General features: G+C 31.2%; 2 protein-coding genes across 3 annotated transcripts in view; one reads left to right on the top strand and one right to left on the bottom strand.

Moving 5' to 3' along the window:
* The window catches only part of LOC107451747 (no mechanoreceptor potential A), a 72,122-nt gene that overhangs the window by 32,358 nt on the left and 15,926 nt on the right, over positions 1-23,838 (bottom strand). For both annotated transcript variants that reach the window (XM_043044121.3, XM_043044122.3), the window contains exons 3-5: positions 8,406-8,512; positions 7,024-7,321; positions 4,662-4,940 (exon numbers count right to left, since the gene is read on the bottom strand). In XM_043044121.3, coding sequence (XP_042900055.2) covers positions 4,662-4,940; positions 7,024-7,321; positions 8,406-8,512 — 684 coding nt within the window. The remainder of the gene's footprint in view (positions 1-4,661; positions 4,941-7,023; positions 7,322-8,405; positions 8,513-23,838) is intronic.
* Positions 16,553-23,838, top strand: part of LOC107451748 (UDP-N-acetylglucosamine transporter) — a 62,839-nt gene continuing 55,553 nt past the window's right edge. The window contains exon 1 of the mRNA XM_071185463.2: positions 16,553-16,708. Within this exon, the coding sequence (XP_071041564.1) occupies positions 16,643-16,708 (66 nt within the window). The 5' untranslated portion in view covers positions 16,553-16,642. The remainder of the gene's footprint in view (positions 16,709-23,838) is intronic.

Raw genomic sequence — 23,838 nt, 5'->3', positions numbered from 1 at the left:
AAATGTCATATATGCTAACATTTTGATAAATCAGAATTATAAGAATTTTTCCCGCCACTTATAATTAAAACAAAAATAAAAATCAGATTCCGTCATGCTTTCGAAGTCTGCTCGAACTCCATTTTGCTCCCCAAACTTAATTTTTTTCCTGTGTGCTTCTTAGTCAAATTTCATGATGAATGGGCCCAGTTCCACTACAACGAACGAACGAATTCCAAACCCTGCCAAAAGTTTCAAGACAATTTCATTCTTCTTTAAAATTTTCTGCTTTAGTTCATGTTAATTTGAAGAAATATTTATAGCATAATATTACACACTAGTGGACTGCGCCCCCTGCTCGCTAACGCTCGCCAACCCCCGAAAATTGCAGCGCAATCTTATATGGTTTGCTTCGCAAACCAAGCTTGCCTTGCTCGCTATAAACTTAGGTACATTGCAAATGCGCAAAATTCTAAGAATTCAAAACAATCATTCAAATCCATATGACAATTTTTTTTTAAATTACATCTTTTTAGTAAATACTAAGTCGTTAAAATAAATTTGAATTCAAATAAATGACATGTAATTTGTAATACCTATTAGAAATGTGCTATAGTATAAAATCTTAAGATAAAATTTCTAAAACTGATATCTCTTTGAAAAGGTTAAAATTTTGGCTATAATGAAATCTATTAAAAATTTAAATAAGTGAATTGCAATGGAAAAATCTGCATAAACAAAACATTGAATTTCGGAAGAAATCTCATTTGGTGAGAATGTTCTCTCTTGTCAAAAAATACAAAATAAACTGACCTCAAATAAAGCTTAAAGGACTTCGAATCAAATAATTGAGGAAACTACTATCACGTTTAGTATAAAAGGAAGATTTATTAACTAAACCATAAAATTACAGCATCGCAGTTCCAAAAAACAAATCTCACATTCACTCAAAAAATCAATTTATATTCTAATTAGTCACCATAGCAACCACAAAACTCTTCTCGTTTATTTAACAAAAAATATCATGCACATAAGCACATAATATTTTACACTCTGGTTATTTCCGTTTTCGTTTTTAAAACCGCTATATATTGAGCCACCTCAACTAGATTTGGCCATTTTTGACATTTTTAGCGGCAATCATTGGTCGATTTTCTAGCGTTGCCATTCGGGGAGTTGTAATGAGGCTTTTTTTGTCGCTGTGTAAGAGAAATATATATAGAGATATTACAGATATGAAATATTATTCATATAATTATATATATGATTATAAATAGAAAAAATATTTATAATATTAATTTATAAATTATTTCAAATATTGGATGGTATGAAATAGGTTTTATTTCCTCACCTCTCTTCAAGATATAAATTACGTTATACAGGGTGGATTAAGCGGGAAGGACTTTCTTTTAAAGAACTTAAGAATTTCATTTCATTTAGCCCTTTGGACACCTTTTTTTCTGACAGTTAAATATATAACTCGGAATTTCTTAATTACGAAAAACAATCTAATAGTTACTAAAAAACTCTTTTAGATTCTCGAAATTATATTTATTTAAAAATATCAAATCCAGAAATAAGTAATTTGATTTTTTCCTTCGTATTCAAAATTTTATTAAATCTAAATAACTGCACATAGGTGCAAATTTAAAAAAAAAATTATTGCTGGGAAGTGAGCCAAGTTTGCAAAATTTAACCATTAATTCGAAAATGGACACCGGTGTCTAATGCTGTATTTTATAACCACAAGTTAACACGTTCATTGCAATGGGGGGTCACCGGTGATCGGCGAAGCCAAGATTATTAGAAACACATAATACGAGTAAATTTTTAATTTTTTTTAATATAATTATCGTTACTAAAATGGTTTGAAGAAATTAATGCGATATAGAACACACAAAAGTGGTTTTATTTATATACACAGAGGTGCCAACTTGCTCCGGACAGCGAATAAATATTTTCAAGTGGTAGTTTATTAATGGTGATTCTTAGTTTAATCAATTAAATTTAGCAGATTTTTACTCACCACTATTTTTAAACAATTCGTAGGTATATATAATTCATCACTTTTTTTCAGCAATGTTTGCTAAGTTTTTCGTAAATTAACAAAATCTAATGTTTGCTAAGTTTCTCGTAAATTAACAAAATCTATCTATATTTACAAATTTAGTTTGCATTTATTTACCATGTGGCCAGACGAACAAGCCATGTAAAATTAGCGTGGCATTTAACGTGTTAAATCTTTCTCCATCACTTATTAAACTTCTGTCAGTTGTAGCAACCCTGACTTATTAGAAAAAATAACTAAAACAAATCTTATTAACTACCGCTTTTAAATATAAAAAATTTTAAATTATAATATATTTATTGCAACATTCGTGATCAATTCATGGAATTTTGGTTTTCAAAGGAGTGACAATTCGATTGTCACTGTTAGAATAACGACAGTGTTATGGAACAACCGGCATGTGTTTCTATTCTAAACAATGGTGCTGAGTTTTATCGGCAATACAGATACCGGATTTAATATATTAGTTTATTAAAGTAATTTTGAACATAAAATAACCAAAATAAAGCATTAAAAAAATATTAAACTAGAGAAAGGAATGAAGATTTTTCATCGTTTTATCATTAATAATTTTAAATTAGGTTTTGACAGTGAAATTTGCAGTCTTAGTTCTATAGTTATGAATTTGTTTTAGGTGTTTATTCATAAGCTGAAAAAGAATAGAGTAAACTGAATTATTGTTTACTTCGAAATAACATCTTTAAAGAATTGCTACAAACGTTAAAAATGGAAAATATATTTCTTTATCAAAGAAATTAGTTACTTTATTTGATTTGAAAAGCGCGATATGAAATATTAATGCACTATTCTATAAATGCTTATTCTTCGCATAACTCTGTTCATTATATTACCGAAAGATTATTGTAGTGTGTCTACCACTTCAAAAATAGAATTATAATTTAATAGTATTTAAAACATTTGATTACTATAGTGGATTTTAGGTGGGCAACGCTATTGTAAAAAAAGGGTGACATTGTCAATATCAAATCTCCCCACAATTATATATATTTAATAAAAGATAAGATCTAATTATAATCAGAGGTTTCTAAACTGATTTTCAAAATGACGTAACAGCTGATCAAAATCTTGTACTCGCTGATGTCATTCAAATTTTAAAGGACGCAAATGAACGTTTTGCACTGGTTGGCCAACTCTTAAGACAATGTAATGTTTTGCAAAATTCTTCTAACTTTTATCGAAGATGTATTTAAATGCAGGTAATAAAATAAATTTATGCATTTTAATAAAAAATCGCATTAAAATAAGTATCGTTTAATTGTTAATAACTACTGAGGTAAGAAATTTAGTAAAAAATATTACATCGTGTTGACCAGAAGACAATGGCAACTTTTATCCATTAAAAAGAAACTCACAAATGGGTAAAATTAGCATCTTTTATACAGTAAGGAATTAAAGCTTAATAATTGTAGTGGTAGTTACGCCTCAGCAGTTCTGAATGCCTATCTTACTATCATAAGTCATAGAAAGATTAACAAAATTTGCAATAGACTGCGAGTGGTTAATAGTTTTAGGTACACATGCATGGATCTCAGGTCTTAACGAAGTAAAAGAATATAAATATTTCAAATGTTAAATTGCACTTAAGGTCAGAACAAACGTGCATGTTGTTATATTATTGTCTATTTATGTGCAATGATGAATAGATTTAATAGTTATTTCGAAAAAAGAAATAAATTTCAAAAAAAATATTTCTTATGAGTTTTATTAAGTGCAATGCCCTATTATATCTCAGTTTCAAAACAATTTTAAGTATGCAAACCACGCAAAACAAATATTATTGAAAACAATCGAACATTAATTATTAAAAAAATATTTAATGCTTGAGGATAAAATTTCAAAATCAAAGTTAAAAAATTAAATCAAAAAATTAAAGTTATTAAATGTAAGTATGTACATAAAACTAAAACAATAAATTTAATTGCTTATGTAATGGAGGAAAGGTTTGAAACTACAATATTTTTGCTTTATTGCAAAAAGGATTTTTAGTACTAACATTTTCGTGGCAATAAAAAAAAATACCGAAGCAAGGTTGCCGCAAGGTTACACGCTTTCAGGGTATGGAACTATTACAGGCCGGGCCTGATTATCGCCTAGGCCCAGTAGGCAAGGGCCTAGGGCCCACAATTTCTGAGGGGCTTCAAAAAATTTTAAAAAGTCTAATGAAAGGTGGGATAGCTTTGTGTTGGTTTAAGTACTAAATAAAAAATAATTACAGCCTACAATAAAAAGGTAATTCAGCTAATCAGTGATTTTTTTCAAAAATCACTGATTTCAATTGTTTGTGGTCCCCAAACTATTTTTATTTTGATCTAACATTGTTTCGTTGTTTTATATTCTGCTCTAATTTATAGATACGTAAACTTTATCTTAGAAAAATAATCTTCAATTGCCTGCTTTCAAAATTTCTTAGAATGTTTATCTTGAATCATGCAGTTCAAAGATTCTTTTCTATTGTTAGGACTAATTACTTAAAATATTACGCGAACTCCAGTAATTTAATTTCAAAATATTTTGTAAGGGGCCACGGAGAATTTGGTGGGCCTTGGGCCTGATTTTGTGTTGATCGGTCCCTGATTGCAGGGTGTGTACTTACCTGATAGACAGAGATTCTCCATGTAATCGCTGTTGGCATCAGAGGTAAATCCTCCAGGATTCATTGCTCTCGTCTCTCTGCTCAATCTGCATATTGATCCTGCTCTATCAAAACTGCATGAGCGGCACTTGAAACTCTCTTCGTTGATGCATTTGCTCTCACAGTCTGTTCTATTCACTGCAAATATCTCTCTGTCTCCATTACCTCCTTCAAACCGGAAGCCCGGGGTTCGCTCCATTACGTACAGTCGATTACTGCATTCTGTGCTCACTTTGCTAGCTGCGAAAAACACGATACTTGTTATTTATTTAAATGTGAAAGCTAATTCTTAATTAGAGTTAGAAATATTGGCAGTATACAATGGATGCATGACCGGCATAATATTCCCAGGGTTGCCAATTTTCGAACGCTTTTTGTAAAACTTTTTCTAGTAGTACCTATGCTATGTTTTTTCTTTTTTTAATAACCGTCGTTGTACAGCTGACCCAATTTGGGGGGGGGGGGTTACGACTACTAATGTTCATCTCCGTACACTTTTAATTTTTAACCCAATTCAAAAGGCAAGGGAACTCTTATTTTACTACTTACTATTTTTTATTAATTTATTTAATAATAGTAAATGAATTGAACTGCAAGGTAGACAATTTTTTACATCATTTTAAAGAGGGCAAATCTACACGGCAGACCACAAAATGCAAGCGAAATAGATAATATAATTCCTGAGAAATCAAATTTTAAAAAAAAGGTCGCCGGTTTGGCGACGAAAGGCTTTGTTTTAATTATCGGATACAGTGTGTTAAAATTATTAGGCTTTTAACGAAATTCCTTTCAAAATTAAAGTTGCACCATATGAAGAGAGTCATATTTTAATTAGTTTTTTTAATTTTATTTTATAACAGTCGTTGGACAGCTGACCCAACTTTTTGGGTTTTTGTCTACTAAAGTTCAGCTCCGTAGCCTTGCAACTTTGAATCCGATCCAGAAGACAAGAGAACTCCTGGATCAAGTATTGGGAGGAATTTGACTTCGTGGAGGACTTTTTGATGGAACTGACCCGCATTTACATTAAATGGAGAGGAATACCACGAAATCCTCTCACGGTTAACAAGACGGGAAGGGGACTCTAACCCATGATCCGTCTACCACTCAGGATAGTTCACGTCAGCACTGTGGTCGGTGCAAGCCGGATGCGGATTCGTATCGACCAGCCATCGTTGGTTTCGAACCTGGTTCACCTCATTGGAAAGCGAACGCCCTATCCCTGAGCCATCGCGGCTCTGGTAGCAATATTTATGTTTTGAAGTATTATGGCGAAGTTATCAAAAAATCTGATTTTAAAACCTTAGTTTTTGAATCTCTACCTCTGTATAAAATATTCAGCAAAAAAGTTGGACACATTGTATTCCGTTTGAGGAAAATTTGCCATCTTTGCGGAAATTATTTTTACTATTACTAAAAAAGAAAAAAAAATCTGCCTCTTTGATGAAAGTTTGTCATGTTTGATTTACGGAGGGGAAAAAAAGATTCATTTTTAAGCCTTTTCCTACTAATTTAAAATTTCCTACTATTTCGATTTAAAATTATCTACACATAATTTAATAACTATTAAAGCGGTTTAAGATGGTGTTTCGCATTTTTACGATTTTATATCAAATATCGCATTTTGTATTCACGCGATTTAAAAGCCACTGTTATAATTCGTGTACAAGTGATTTAAAATTTATGCATCGAAATCCGTATTCACGCGATTTTTTAAATCAAATGTCGAGGGTCGTATTCGCGTGATTGGAAAATCACACATTGAGATTCATGTTGACACAATTTAAACAAATAAATGAAATCTGTCATAGATATTTTTATTAAAACGTTGTCAACATTCTGTGGATGAATGCTTCCTACATATACAGGTTTATTCATAATTCCCTCCGGTGTTTCAAAGCGTCAAAGGTAAAAAAACGAAGACGAATATGGCAAAAAAGAACATATGAAATTATTCCGAAAGTATTCTTTGATTTAAGCAGTTGCCGGTAGATGGCAGTAGCATGCACCACTGAAGCCAGTTGCAGTTAAGAAAAATGGCGTTTACAGGCGGAGGGAATTATGAATAACCCTGTACTTTCTTTCTTGCTCAAATTTCAGGTATTTTTTTGTACATAAAAAGTTTGGATATATATTTTTAGCTTTTTTTGATTTTCTACATAACACATCCTTGTAGGATAAATCAATATAGAGTTCTATAAAAATTAAACATTTTATAAAAAAAATTCGTGATTTTCAAACGAATTACGCCAAAAGGGAATGAATGGCACAAATGCAACTTAAGAAAAATGATACAATGTACGGGGAAATAAATTTAACTTACATGTAATGCAAATTTCATTAAAATGCCAGACATCCTGTTGTCGTACTAATGTTTCGGTACCATCTGGTGATGCTTGGTCATAATAAAGATAACAACTGGAGTCTTCGTACTCAGCGACTATGTTTGTCCTACCAGGACCTATATCATTTCCCTCATGGGTTGGAACTGGTGATATCCTTTTACCTGGTAGGAAATCAAATGATCTACATTGTGGCACATGTTGAGTTGTGGTGCGATCTTCTGCGCACCTTCTTATGCATTCAGATAAAACCCTAATAGGAAGATCTTTTCTTGTGATCTAGAAAGATTAAAATATATATATACAGCTTGTAAAAAAATGTTTTTGAAAACAATATATCGGTCTCAAAAAAGAGGAAAATTTTGCGAGAATTTAATATATATATATATATATATATATATATATATATATATATATATATATATATATATATATATATATATATATATATATATATATATATATATATATATATATATATATATATATATATATATATATATATATATATGTTGAAAAAAAGTAAAACATTCTGAATAATAGCTTTTCTCTAAGTTTTGATTTTGAGCTGAACAGCTTAACTAAAACATAGTTTTGAAAGAATAACATTCCTTTAAGTCACTGTTCTCGGAATTTGAGCCTATCATCTTAATTAAAATATAGTTTTGAAACAATAATATTCCCTTAAACCAATGTTTTTGGGAATTTTACCTTAGCAGTTTAACAGAAAACAAACAAACAAATAGATAAAAATAAAATAGTTTTGAAGCAATAACTTTCCCTTAAGTCACTGTTCATGGAATTTGAGCCTGTCATTTTAACCAAAATATAGTTTTGAAAAAATAACTTCCCCTTAAACCAATGTTCTTGGGATTTTTGCCTTAACAGAAAACAAACAAACAAACAAAAATAAAACTAAAAATAGTTTTGAAACAATAACGTTCTCTTAAGTCACTGTTCTTGGAATTTGAGCCTATCATTTTAATCAAAATATAGTTTTGAAAAAATAACTTCCCCTTAAGCCAATGTTCTTGGGATTTTTGCCTCAACAGCAAACAAACAAACAAAAATAAAGTAGTTTTGAAACAATAGCAGACACTTAAGTCAATGTTCTTGGGATTTTGGACCATATTTCTAACTTCTAAATCAAGAAAACTGCTACAAAACATAAATGTCTAATAATTGGATAGCTTCCACAGTTTTATCGGGTCTTTTACCAGTCTTAAATGTCTTTAACCAGCCTTGTTGTAAGGAAATACTTAATAAATGTATTCAGTATTTTCTTTGAAGAATATCGATATACTAATATCGATATACGATATAATATCGATATACTAAATATATATATATCGATAGTACTTACTACTTCGGCTCTTCTAGTTCCTCCGAAACTATTTCCAGTACCGGATAGTTTGTAATCAGCAACCCTTTCAAACATGAGTTTTCCAACACCATTGTTACAACTTTGAGCTGCGCAAGAAAGGAAAAAAAACATTGTTACAATACATGTTTCAAGTAAGTGAACAGTTTAAATACTGTAATATACAGTAACTCTCTCTCTTTAAATTTAAGAAATCAGAAAATTATAAGAAATTGGAATTGAATAAGACCGAGAGAAAGTCGATGGAACGGGTAACTTAGAAATGATAAGAATTTAAGAAATCAGATAATTATAAGAAATTGGAATTGAATAAGACCGAAAGAAAGTCGATGGAACTGGAAACTTAGAAATGATAAGAATTTAAGAAATCAGAAAATTATAAGAAATCGGAATTAAGTAAGATTGAAAGAAAGTCGACAGAACTAGTAACTTAGAAATTATAAGAATTTAAAAAAATTATTAGAAATTGGAATCGAATAGGACCGAAAGTAAGTCGGTAGAGCTGGTAACCTAGAAATTATAAGAATTTAAGAAGTCCAAAAATTATAAGAAATCAAAAAATAAGAAATCGGAATCGAATAGAAACCGAAAAAAAAATCGATAGAGCTAACTTAGAAATTGTAAAAATTTCAAATATTAAAGGAAAAATTTTTGACGTACACCTGTTTACGCATCAGACTTTGCTATCCAGACACGTAAGGTATTGTTTTTTGTTTATATTTTTTCACGTTAAATAAAATTAAATAAAAGCCTTGTCGTTTGGATATAAAGTTCATATGTTTTAAGTGCTTATTTATAAGAGCCAACATTTATTTTTATTTATTTATGTATCTGAGAAATCTACCCAGCTGCTATCTAGACAACTTTATTATTTATTATTAGTTATTTATTATTTTACCCTGAATGAAATTAAGTCAAAACTAAATACATAGATATAATAGTTCAGAAATAAGGATGTTTTGAAAAAATAAGTCAAAAATGGTACTTTTACCTAGATGTGTAAATAGGTATAAATCAGAAACACTTTTGGGTTAGGAATCAGCTAGGTCATTTATATGTAGCGTTTTTTTTAAAAAGGAGGTTTCCTTTTTGAAAAAAAGAAAACTCTGGTAATGCAAGGGTGTCATCATGATGTATTTTGCAGAAACAAGATAGTTTATAGATGAAAGTTAATTATATGAAAATTTTATTTAAGTTAAAAGCAGTTCAGGTAACATAATTTGAAAGAAATAAAAGGGTGCATTATAATTGCGACCAAATACAGTAAGAAACCGATTATCCAGAACGATCGGGACCATCGCTATTCCGGATAACTGATTTTTCCGGTTTTCTGAATCGCTACAAAAGGCCGTTTTTTTATTGTTAAACCCAACTATAAAAAAAAATTATTGGGAAATAATCTTAAAAAGAAGAAAAAACGATGAAGTATATACGCTAATGATTATTTCCGAAATTATGGTAAGGTAAACATCTTTCAAAAAAGAAAGAAAAATCCTAAAATCTTATGAGGAAAAAAAAAATTTTTAAAAATTGCGGGATAATTTATTGATTTTCGTTCCGGATTTTTGGTTTTCCGATTTCCGGATAACGGGCCCTGTACTGTACATCCAAGAGCGTCCATACATCCATACTCTCCAAAAAAAGAGAGCGATTCGTTAAAGGACCGTAAATTAGTGACTAGACATTAATAAATTAAAGAATAGAACAACTATTTCTAAGGACAGCAGATCCCCAACAATATTACTCCAGTAATTTGAGTGTAAAAAAAGAATTAAAAAAAACAATACATGAAGGGCGTTGACCAACATAGAGTTTGCAACTAAGCGCTTTTTAAAGTGAAAGCCTTTTAGCATACAGGTCATGTCCCCGCGCATTTTAATTACTACTTAGTTGCTGTTAGGAATTTCAATGCATTCTGCATCCTGCGTCGAGATTTCAATTTGCGTTGTCAGCATGAAATATATTTTCCAATTGCAATCGATATCATCAGGGTTGACACACTTTCTCTAATTGCGAACCCGCATTGTGATGTCATCCGCCGCATGTTGACCCTAGCTTCACCTGTGCCCGTCATTTGAATTGCAAAATTTTGTACCAAAGTAAACAAATAGGACGATGCTATTTTCATGCTCGCAAACATTTGAGATTCGTATCAAAATATTTCTTTCCAACAGTGGAGGAGAAGCAATTAATTAACAGGGCTGCATACATTTTACGCTTTTTGCAAACATTTACTCTAGTGGTAGATAAGTTAATGTTTTAATGCATTTTTTTTTTCATTTTAACTAAAGTTTTTGTTCATTTGATTTAAAGTTTTGGATACAAAAATTCTTATAAAACGCCACAGTTCAGTCCCAGTGAAGATTTCAAAATGGCGCCGAAATTAGCCAAACCAGCATATGAGGACAGTAATCCGCTCAATTATAATATCCTGAAATTTTGCTAATTGTGATAAAGGGGCCGGGATAGCCCATCACCTCCTAGAAAGAACAGGCCTCAGCACGGGTTACCATAACTATCCCTTAGTAGTCCAAACGTAATGACATATTTTGTATTTTCAACCACTGCGCAGCTTATTACCCCTAACGTAATAACATCTTTCTTATTTTTCGTCTACTGCGCAGTTAACTTCGTCACATCGGACTACTAAATTGATCCGTGCTGAGGCCTTACTACTTCTAGGAGGTGTTGGATAGCCTGGTTGGTAGGACACTGGGTGCATGTCAAAGAGGTAATGGGTTCGATCTTCAACGGCCGAAGACTCCCCGTGTAGTAAATGGTAACTGAGGCACGTTGAATTTGTCGAGTCACAAAATCCTTCATGTCCCCATAACAAATCATACCTTTGGGGGTACTAATCCAGGAGTTTCCTTACCTTCTGGATTGGTTCAAAATTACAAAGTTACGGAGTTGAACTTAAGCAGTCGTAAACTCAAAAATTGGGTCGGCTGTTCAACGACGGTTGTAAAATAAAACTGTTTAAATTTCTTTTTCTAGAAATGCAAAAGCATTTACGTGCAAAAAATTAAAGTAGTATTGCTAGCAAACAATTAATAATGCATGCATATGACAAATAAAGCAATAGATACCTATGACACTGTATTCATTATTGTATATACAAACGATTTTTGATATTTAATTGAAGATATGTAACTGGAAAAAAAATAAAGTACTTTTTTTAACAAAAATATTTTGGGTATTGATAACGAACAGAAAAAACGTCAGTGCCCGTGCAGAGATTGGGCAGAAATATGGAAACACTTCTATACTAGCTGTGTGTGAACAATGTTTTGGAAAATTTCTATTGTTTGTTGTGTATTTTTTGGAAGGTTATTAAAATGGTTCAAGAGTAACAAAAAGTTTATTTAATAGTCTAAGGAAGAAAAAAAAACAGTTAACTGAGTCAAACTGAGATGACTCAGCCTGTTCCCTAAAATATAATGCTGGGCTTTCAACTTTCTTTTTGTAAAAATTGTTCTAGTGATAGCTAAGTTCTGGAATTAATTAATTGCTCGGAATTAATTCCTTTGGTAGGGTACACTATTCCATGTGAATATAATACGTGGTGCAATTAAAATATTATAGGTCAATATTAAGGTTCCATATCGCGCCTTGCGTTATTATTGAAAAATGATTTAGAATGTCCCCGTTTTAAAGCATTTTAGAAGACGAATTTCCTCAAAATAAAGCTTCTAGGAAAACTGTTATAGATATACATACAATGTTTCAATGCATTATTTTCCACACCACTAAATATTCCACAACATATCAGTGAATTAGAAGTTCATTTTGTGCCAGCTCTCTCGTGGCGATGCTTTTAAACAATTTGGCAAATTGCCAGAGATTCTGAAAGCTTTGTTAATATTTGCCTACCAATCCAATCAATTTTACAAAAATTGTAGTGGTTGGCAGACCTGATTATGAAATACGTACGGGAAAAGTTCACGAAATTGAGTTAATTTTTTAATATTATATAATTTAAGTTTCATTGTAAAAAGCAGTAGTTTTTTTTTATTTTTTATTTTAGATATTGCAATCTGTTAAAAACTTAATATCTACATGCAATTTTAATCTTTGAAGTATTTAATTTTTCAGAAATGAACACCACGCGTGATTTCTAAAGAAAGGTTACTGAAAATAGTAAGGAAACAAATGTTAAGAAAAAATTGTGATGCCGTATCAAGTCTGTTATTATAATATTCTCAAAAAACTTGAAACTATCGTTCTTCAGATTTCATAATTTCAAATTATTTAGAAGTTAAAAACAACGTACCTAAAACCAAGTTTTATAAGCTCATTCTTTACGTGGAAATTTTAAAAATAATTCTGTGAATAATATATTTTGCGATAAATCTTCTTTCCTAAAAGGAGGATTTTAAACAAGGAAAAAGTAGAGCATAAATAAATAAAAAAACAAGTTCCTTTTTGTTCTAAATTAAAATCTTAAAAATACTTTTTGTCTATTGAAACATATTTATAATTTTTATTAATTAATTTATTCTAATAATTTTTTTACATGGAAAATTCGCCTTCGAATTAACTGATCAGCATAAAATCTCTCTATTGTTCCAAGTACCTAGAATTTTCTTTTAAAATATTTTTTTAAATATTTTTTCTTCTAATGCCCACCTTTCGTCAGACAGGCATCTGAAGGTCAGATTTGTTCGCCACTCTTTCAGGGGCACCATATTAGATGGGCCAACGTTGCTCCCACAGTAAGGACAGATAGTATGAAAGATGATAGATAGAATGAAAGAACATCCATGTCTTGCCCAGGATTCAAACCCAGAACCTTTTTGGTGCAAGGTCAGTTCCCTGATCCCTACTCAGGCCGATCGGCTTTTTTTTTAAATATTATAAATGCTTTTAATATCAGCATTGTGTCTGTTCCACGACAGCTTTTGGGGCTCGCTCCAAATTTCTTCAACTTTTTGGAAGTTTATCGTTTAACGGTTGGTAAACGGTTAATTTTTCGATTAATTCATTTCATAATTTTCACGTGAAATTCTTAATTCTTATTTAATAATAACTCTTTATAAATTTTTAAAAATTTTTCTTTCAGAAAATTAAGCTGCAATAAAAAAGTCAAAATCTTCAAAAAAATACAAAGTACAATTCAAAACAATGGGGTACACTCCCATTGAATGTGTTTTGATCGTTCTACTTTAAAAGCACAGGTGGGGTAGGCCGCCCTACGAAAAACGCTTAGGGAGAACACTGGTCATACCACCGTGGTTGGGAGCAGACTTTGAATAGACCAGACATCGCCGGGACTCGAACCTGGGTAACTTCATTGGTAAATCAAGTGCGCAATCTCTTGAGCCATAGCGGCTCTGTTCTAATCATGCGAAATTCTTTTACTCCTTTTAGCACTAATTTTGAGATTTTGAAATATGATATAAAAACTTGAAGTCAATTAAATATTACGACAGGTATCATTATATTTACAAGCATTATAATACGCATTTACAAGGCTCCAGAAGAACCACCAAAAATAATCAAGTGGTACGCAAACTACCCATAAAAGCAGTTTGAAGTTCGAAAAAACTTCAATTTAGCTAATATTCATCTGGCATGTATTAGACTTCTGGTAATGCAGTGTTTCCCAAAGTGTGGTAAGCGTACCCCCAGAGGTACGGGAACAGTTCAGCGGGGGTAGGCGAAATATCTAGCCACAAACGAAAATTTCGAATAATTTTATTTAAAAACAAAGCTAGTCATAAAAATTTGCGAATACGTATTTTTCTATTGGCTATTTTTTGCAAAGTTAACAGTTGCTGTCAACAGCCATTTCTGATTTTTACATTTTGTGCAATTTTTTTATAGTAAAAGTTTGTAATAAATTCTACTTATTTTGATTATTTTTATAAAATATAATTTTTACCCTTCTTGAAAAATACACTTGAGGAGTGTACTTTAACATCATTCTGGCTGCAAGTGCAAAATATGTATCCAGTTTTAACAGAAAAAGTTGCGAAATATATTTTGCCTTTTCCAACTTCAGATTTGAGTGAAGTCACGTGGACATTAATTCGAAAAAAAGAAATAGATTATTGGACATTGGACGTGGAATCGCATCTCACACTGAAACTGACTACAAGAGAACCGAATTATGATGAACTGTTATCACAGCAAAAACAATATCATCCTTCTCACTGATGCAAATAAACTTATTAATAAAACTTTGTACCTTAAAATAAAAATAAACATATTTTTAAAAAAAAAATGCATTCATTTTTTTTATTAGTGGTACACAGCGTTACGAACAATTTAGAAGGGGTACACTGTGGTAAGGGGATACTTTATTTACGTCGCACTAGAGCTGCACAATGCTCTATTCGACAGTCTAGGAAACATCCCTGAGGATGATTCGAAGACATGCCATCGCAATTTTGATCCTCTGCAAAGGGAATGACACCCCTGCTTTGGTGGCCCGATGACCTGCACGCGAAATCGAGCGCTTTACGGTAGAACAGTTTAACGAGGATCGATACCGCACACACTCGGACCCCTTCGCAGACTGATCCAAGTAGTCACCCACCCGCGCACTGCCCGCAACCAGTAATGCTTGACTTCGATGATCTGCTGGGAACCGTGTCCTAACGATCAATCCACTGTGGGACCTATTTGACTTATATATATGTATAAAAGAGGGGCATCCCAGGCCATCCCTCTAATTAACAAAGATTTAAAAGCCTTAATTAAGCACACAAACCTGTAAAAGTATGTTGTAACAATAAATAAAAAAATACAAATATAAAAAGTTTCCAAATCTTTAGTGTGATCAAGAATATTAATTGATCAATTTCTGAAAAACAAAATATATATTTTACAGTATAAATTTTGCTATCACTTTAATAATTTTGATGGATTTTTATACTTAATCCTACTAGTTTTGCTACCGTTAAAAGTGAGAGTTTTATTTCTGAAATCGAACAATCAAGAAGAAAAAAATCTCTCATAAAACCTTATGCGAATATGAGAAAATTGGTGCGGAAACAGGTTTGATGATTTGGTTTAACAAAAATGTCGATAAATTATTCGGATCTACCAATAATAATAATAATTTAAAGGAATCGACAGTAATTATTGAATGTAACAGTTAATATACATAATGTTACAAAACTAATCGACAAAAATTAAAGGGGTGACACAAAACATCTAATTTAATCTTTTTATAGATTTTCAGCTTCTATTACTCACCACTTTTTACATTCTTAGGCGCACGTATTATCATTTTTTTTGTGCATCAAATATGATAACATAATTACCATTTATTACTTCTTCACCACAACTCGAAAAAAACAGAAGTGACGAAAATTGTCTTCAATTTTAATAAAAAATAAAACTGAAAGAAGTAGGTTAAGATGTATTACTGATTTAATCTTTTATAGATTTTCAGCCTCTATTGCTCACCACTTTTTACATTTTTAGGCTCACGTGTTATCATTTTTAGTGTATCAAAATGTGACAACATAATAACCCTTTATTACTTCTTCACCACAACTCGCATAAAAAGTAAAAAGTGACGGAAATTGTTTTTACTTCCAATAAATAAAGAAACTGAAAGAAATAGGTTAAAGAGTATTACTGATTTAATCTTTAAAAAATTTCGGCTGCCATTGCTCACCACTTTTTACATTTTTAGGCGCACGTATTATCACTCATATACTTTTAGTGTATCAAATATGACAACATAATAACTCTTCATTACTTCTATACCCCAACTCGAAAAAAACAAGTGACAAAAATTATTTTCAATTTTAATAAAAAATAAAACTGAAAGAAGTATGTAAAAGATTAATACTGATTTAATCTTTTCTAGATTTTCAGCTTCTATTGCTCACCACTTCTTTACATTTTTAGGCTCACGTATTATTACTTTTAGGGTATCAAATATGACAACATAACAACCATTTATTACTTCTTCACCCCAACTCGTAAAAATAGTGATAAAAAATATTAAAATATATCTCTCAAATAAATAAATAAATCGATAGTTTTTGATAGGTAATTTAACGACTCGGTCTTTCAATAGCTCAGATTGGCGCAAGATTCGATGGCAGCTGTATAAACAATTAAAACATCTTTCATTCCTAGAGCCTTAGTTATTCTACGAAAATCAGATCGTGAGTATACTCGTTTCGCGAAATTTAATTACATTGTTCTCCAGTGTAAAAAAAAAAAAATATTCATCACGTTTTTCCTGTGCATTTATAATGGAGTGCACACGTCGTATAAATGTAAAGCAAATCGTCGAGAAATCCTCTAAAAGTGAAGAAAAGGTAAATTAACTTGCTTTTTTAACTTATTACATCAGCTTGGCAAGTAACTAACGTAAGTTGCAGTTGTAAGTTACTAAGTTGGAGCTAACGTAAAACAATTCTCGTTAGATTTAAACATTTATGAACTGCAAACATCAATGAACTTATTACATCCGCTTGTCAAGTAGCTAACATAAGCTGTAGATGTAAATTACTAAGTTGTTGCTAAGGTAAGTTGTAGTTGTAAGTTACTAAGTTGCTGCTAACGTAAGATAATTCCTGCGTAATTTAAACTAGAATGAATTACAAAAATTAATGTACCCATTACATCCTTTTATCAAGTAGCTAATGTAAGTCGTAGTAGTAAGTTGCTAAGTTGCAACTAACGTAAGATAATTCTCGCTAGATTTAAACATTTATGAACTACAAACATCAATGAACTTATTACATCCGCTTGGGAAGTAGCTAACGTAAGTTGTAGTTGTAAGTTACTTAGTAGTTGTTAGCTAATAAGTTACAGCTAACATAAGATAATTCCCGCTTGACTTAAACATTAATGAATTACAGTCATCAATGAACCCATTACATCCGCTTGTCAAGTAGCTAACGTAAATTGTAGTTGTAAGTTACTAAGTATTTGTAAGTTACCTAGTTGTAGATGAGATAAGAAAATTCCAGCTTGATTTAAACATTAGTGAACTACGAACCTATTAGATCCACTTGTCAAGTAGTTAACGTACATTGTAGCTGTAAGTTACCAAGTAGTAGCTAACGTAAGGAAATTCCCACTTGATTTGAACATTAATTAATTACAAACATTAATGAATCCATTACATCTGCTTGGCAAGTAACACATAAGTTGTTGTTGTAAGCTACTAAATAGTTGTAAGCTACTAATTTGTAGCTAACGTAAGAAAATTCCCTCTTGATTTGTGCATTAATTATCTACCACTCGTTTTACAATCCTACTTAATGCAATATAAAATTACCATTAATATTGGGGTTACTATGTCGAATCGAATTTTTTCGTTATTGCTATTTGATTAATTTTTTACGTTAACGTCTAAATAGAATAATTTTACAATTTAGCATCTGAATAATTTATTTTAATAATCCATTTATGCTTAGCGTTCTTGAAAAGAAACAGTTCCATTTTTTGAAAACAAAATTTTTTTTTTAATACAAATGATTTATTATTATTTTGTTGAAACAAGACAGTGCCATAATATATCAATCATATAAATTTGAATCTGAATTTGACATTTGAATCTGAATTTGACATTTGAATCTGAATTTGACATTTGAATCTGAATTTGACATTTGAATCTGAATTTGACATTTGAATCTGAATTTGACATTTGAATCTGAAGTTATTGCCTAAAGCTAAAGGCAATGAAGTGGAATCTTCTGATTTTCCTCAGCAGATTGCTTTTTACTTGAAAGAGTTTTAAAAAAATTACATTAGTATTTTTTTTTTATTCTAGTTTTGCAAAATGGTTTTTTATTGATTTTGACAATTACTATTCTTAAATAATTTAATAAATGTAAAAAAGTCCTATTGATATAAATGTTTGCAGAGTTAACCCTCTATCTATCGACTAAATCTTATTCCATAATGGAAACGCGGTGCCACAGCAAAAATGTTTGCTTATTTGCCTCTGACTAAATAGTTATTTACTGCTTTAGATTACATAAATTTTATATAAATATTCCTAATTCTTCAACAGAGTGCCTACGATTACACGCGGACCGCATTTCAGGGCTCAAACTGTCCTTAAAGAAATTAAAATGTAAAAAATTTAATTTTATTAGCTCTCAATTTAATATTCAAAATACGAAAACTGCAATTTTGTTACTAGATATGTTTTTTTTATATATTTATTTATTTATTTCAAAAAAATAACCGTTGTTGAACAGCCGACCCAATTTTTGGGTTTACGACTACTAATGTTCAACTCCGTAACCTTGTCATTTTGAACCCAATCCAGAAGACAAGGGAACTCCTGGATCGAGTATTGGGGGAAATTTGTCTTCGGGGAGGACTTTTTGAAGGAGCTAACCCGCATTTGCGTTGCATGGAGAGGAAGACCACGAGAACCTTCCCCGATTTGCCTGGCGGCAAGGGGACTCTAACCCATGATCCGTCTACCACTGAGGATATTTCTCGTCAGCACTGTGGTCGGTGCAAGCCGTATGCGGAATTCGTATCGACTGGGATGCGAACCCGGTTCACCTCATTGGAAGGCGAACGCTCTATCCCCTAAGCCATCGCGGCTCAGATATGTTTATTTGGGGGGGGGGGGAATTATCGTAGTGTGGACACGAATTTATAAAAAATACATTTTATTTTCTAATATTTCATAATTTTTCAAGGACACTACGAGCCCTGCTATTTCCCTTCATCATGGACTTCTAACTATGGAGTGAGAATTATTAATGTAATTAAACGCAAATGGAGCATTTTACCACAATATTCAAAGTGAAGATATTACTTTTAAAAAAATATATATATTATTTGTAGATGCCCATCTCAACAAAAGTAAGCTGCTGTCGGTCATATGAAAATAGTATATCGAAAGGAAAGTTATTAACTTCAACTTCCATGCTTGTTTGGACTTGCCTAAAGAACGGTACTCTCTTTGCTCATGGGCACAATCGGGCAGTGCCTGGGGACCCTAGGCACTCAAGGGATCCCTGAGAATCTTATTTTTTATGAATTGCATTAAAAAAAGACAATAATAAACAACATTACCTTACATATTTTTTTAAATAAATATATTCTATTGAATAAAGTGCGAATTTTTTTCTACAAGTAGTGATTGATTAGCATGCAAACAACAATAATTTGAATAGTTTATCACCAAGAAAACTTAAGGCAACTGAAATCTATTTTTCTACGTTCCAATGAAAGTTTTAGCTACCATGGCATTGAAACTGTTCATTATGACAAAATAATTCATATATTGTGAATTTTGTTTTGATTTGTTGTACCTTTGTGTTTATTCAATTTAATTATTTTAATTAGCTTCCATGGTTTTTAAAATTATTTTATTATTTGAGGATTACAACTCGTTAACAGCTCAATTTTTTATAAAAAAAATTATCCATGGTTTAAAAATGCTTTTTTCAGCCATTGGCAAAATGGGTCTTGATTTGGATTTGATGGCGTCCACACACTTTTTAACTGTGCTCAAGAGTAATAGTAAACAGTGCGCATGCGGCGTCACTGCATGCGTTACTATGGTGACCGCTGCTGTTTTTATTTTCACTAGCAGGCATTTTTAATGTATTTACATCATAATAATAATTCAAGTATTTTTATATTCTTTTTATTATTAACCTATAATTACTGTCTTGACGGTGATTTTGATATAAATATGAATGCTGAAGAAGGAAATGTATTTTGCGAAGTCTTGAGACACGTACATAGGCTGGATATGAATCCGACGACAAACATCAATGAGGACAGTTTTTGCAACCCATGATATTTAAATGTTGCGGCGTTTAACGGAGTCAATCCAGAAAGAAAAAGCATTTGACCAATGGGTAACCAGTGATCCTAAAAAGGTGATCACAAATTTTTTGTTGATTTTAATAATTACCTTTCTCGTTCCTTCTCATTCTTTTGTGCTTACCTTAAAAAAACAGTGCTGCATGTTTTTATATAACATAACCATATAAAAATAAAAACCATTTTTGGGATCTTTTTTGAATTTTTGCGGTGATCAAAATAAGGTTACATTTGTTAAAATTATTGTATATATTAAAAATGATTTATTTTATGTATGTGAAGTTATTTAGGTCGTTTTTAAACATCATGGCTAGTTATGGAGGTCTAAAACATTGGGCCAGGGAGCCCTGCATGCTATTACGATGGCCCTGATAAAGAAGTTAAAAGTTTAATTTTGCTATATGTTTGGGAAGACAATTTTTAGATCGCTATAATGTCCATCTGACTTTAAGCAATTATGGTAGAATCTTATTTTTGCATCGTGTCAATTTTTCGAGCTCAGCAGGTGATAAATTGACCAGTCAGGCAAAGCATAGGTAAGGATTAGTTTTATCATGGACAAATAAAGCTTTCTCACTTTCAACTCCAAATTAGATCTAAACTGGGGTATAAATACTGCAGCATGAGCTCTGTTTTTAATTTTGGAGAAGTGATCACTTTACGCAAATTTGGAGTTCAAGACTTATTAAAATCTCATGCGTCAAATCGAAGTATGCTAAGTTGTTATTATATTATGATGAATTCGGAAATTTCACTTTCAAATGTTCATAAAGACTTATTTTCGCTGTCGTTTTTTATAGGGGGGTCATTTTTTATGTAAAATATTTGAAAGAATTTTAGAGAACAACAAACTAAAATTAGCCAATTTTTGGTTAATACTGGCAACTTTCTAAAAGGCTTAATTGCGTAGTGGTGTATTATACAAGCCTTTAATTACTAAGAAGTAGTGGTGATCCATTAAATCGAAATTACTAAAGCAAGCGGAAAGATTACCACTTTGAAATATTTATCCGCTGTTTGGAGTAGGATGACATTTCTGTATTTTAAAGAACTCAAAGTGCAAAAGTTTTATATCTCAATTATTATCATGCTTCCACTTCGTAAAATTCCCTTTGCAAAGATCACTAGCAACACGCGTAGTTAAAAACTTTTGAGTTGAATCAGAAAGAGAATTTTAATTGCAGTGATAATGTTAAAATAAAATATTATCTTTATACAGAAAGAAATGAACGGAATAGTAATACATGGTGTTTTAATCTGCAGCTATTTAAAGTTTCTTCTTATGAAACTCATTACCATACCTCACAGGTACTTAGACAAATAAAACGATAACCAGGAAAATGAAAATTTAACAAAATCAATTGGGTATACTATAGTCTACGTCACAGGTTGTGTTATTCCTACTAAATTTAACCCATGAACGGCATTTTCTGCGAGCCTAACTTCAAGCCACAAATAAACAAGCGAAGTGTTTGATCGTTTAAATATCTGCTCGCCAGATTTTATTGCATTTTAAGGAAAAGTAATTGATATTCGATTTTTGATTAATAATTGATTTATGTGGACAGTGGCATTTATGTGGATAGTGGCATAGAATTTAGCATTGCGTCATGGTAAATGTTATTCCTACTAAGTGGAAGTAGTTGTGTTTTTTTTTTATATTATACCCAATTGTTTTCTGGTATCGAACTCTAGAAATTTCAAAATTATATATTTTTATAAGATGAAAAGAAGATAGATTATATAAGATGAGAAATCATTTCGTATTATTTTAAATTGTCCCCACGGTTTTTTAAGCTTGCAATTCTTTCTCCATTTAAAAAAAAAAAAAAACAATTGAAAATAATATGCAAATTTTGTGATAATCTGCACAGCTCGGATTTCGATCACCAGGGTATTTCATACCTTTTACTTAACTCACGCGTTAAACTATAGCTAGCGAGCCAGATGTGATATTGTTGCGTTTCGATAAGGAGGTTTATATTTGGATTGTAGGGCCTACCAGCGACGTTTTGGAGCAAAATTTACCGAGCACTGACCTAACCAAGAGTTCCCCTAACAGCATACCTTGTTCGTTTCTACAATACTTCTCTTTATATTAGTGCGATTTTAAAATCAGTCTTTTTGCAAGAGAATAAAACCAAATACCGAACCTTTTTATTTATTTTATTATTTTTTTCCTTTTCTCACGTGACAAAAAATAACTCCAAAATAGGAGAAATCTAACATTATTATTATTTTTCCTTTCTTCCATTAGTTTCCAAATCTATATTTGGTGCCGATACAAACCGGGCATTGCTCTTCCATATACCCACGTTAGCATCCGTTATAGACGCATGAATGAGCACCTAGCCGTCTTCTTTTCAACGCTCGCATCTCTTTTTTTATCATTTGTCACGCGTAAACAACAATCCGCTATTCTGCGCTTTATATTCAGAAATGTTGTGGATTGCATTGAAAGCTTTATACTTCATATTTGATATGTTTCAGGAATGCAAACGATATATTTTTTTGTTTTCAAACACGCTAAAACTTATTTAAAACGATTTCTCTTTTTAATCTCATGATATCGTTTTCAATTGAACACGCTATGATTTTATTATTATTTACTTGATTTTTGCGGAAGTTCTCGTGATATTCGCTTTCGCTTCCCATCTGTATTTCGATTTCGTTAATTTTATTCCAATATTAATATAATATTTTATAATTTAATTTTACCTTATTAAATCATTAAATTATTTTACAAATTTTAGTTAAAAGTCTTATGATTATCGTTCTTAATTAAGCAAGCGATAATTTTATTGTTATTTATTTCATTTTTATGGAAGTCCTTGTAATATTCGCTTTCGCTGAAAGCCTGTAATTCGACTCCTTTAATTTTATTCTAATACTAACCTTCATATTTTATGATTTAATTTCATTTAATTAAGTCATTAAAAAAATTCTTATGACTATCGTTTTCAATTGAGCAAGCTATGGTTTTATTATTATTTCATTATTGAGAAAGTCCTTGTGATATTCACTTTCGCTTCGTACCTTTGTAACAAAATTCCTTTAATTTTATTCGAACCCTAACTTTCATTTAATCATGTCAATATTTTACTTTTTCGTAAACTATTACTCTATAATGTTTTAAATTCGACAGTAACATTTTAATCATTTATTACATTTTTGTTCATAAATAGCGTTCGAATTCGATGCTTGTAAACCAATACTAGGGTTGTTTTCCATTTGTTTTGGCAAAACTGTATACCCAGTTGGAAATATCATGCTAGAAGCTTTTAGAAATGTGGTGGTTATGCAAAATTTGCATCCCAAAATGAGCGTATGAAGTTTAAAGTTTCTTTCCTTTTCTACAATAAGTAAAAATATAGCATTTTATTATAAGTTGTACAATCATATAGAATGATTTCAAAATTGTTGCAATGAAACTAGAATCATCTCCTCATTTTGGTGGATCCGAATTTACATGGGTAAAAATGATACCATTGCCAAAAGCTTCAAGCATGATCTCTCCAAATTGTGCCAGTAATTTTTCCATGTAAAATCTCCCAAAACTGTTGTTGCCGATAGAAAAACTTTCTACGTGTTGTTTGTATAGAAGCGTTTCCATCTTTTTTAGAAGTTCCTAATCCTTCGA

The sequence above is a fragment of the Parasteatoda tepidariorum genome, chromosome 5 (genome assembly GCF_982258835.1).
Source record: "Parasteatoda tepidariorum strain Cologne lab strain chromosome 5, Ptep-v5.0, whole genome shotgun sequence".
Taxonomy (NCBI): Eukaryota; Metazoa; Arthropoda; class Arachnida; order Araneae; family Theridiidae; genus Parasteatoda; species Parasteatoda tepidariorum.
This window is presented reverse-complemented; position numbering and strand designations above follow the sequence as displayed.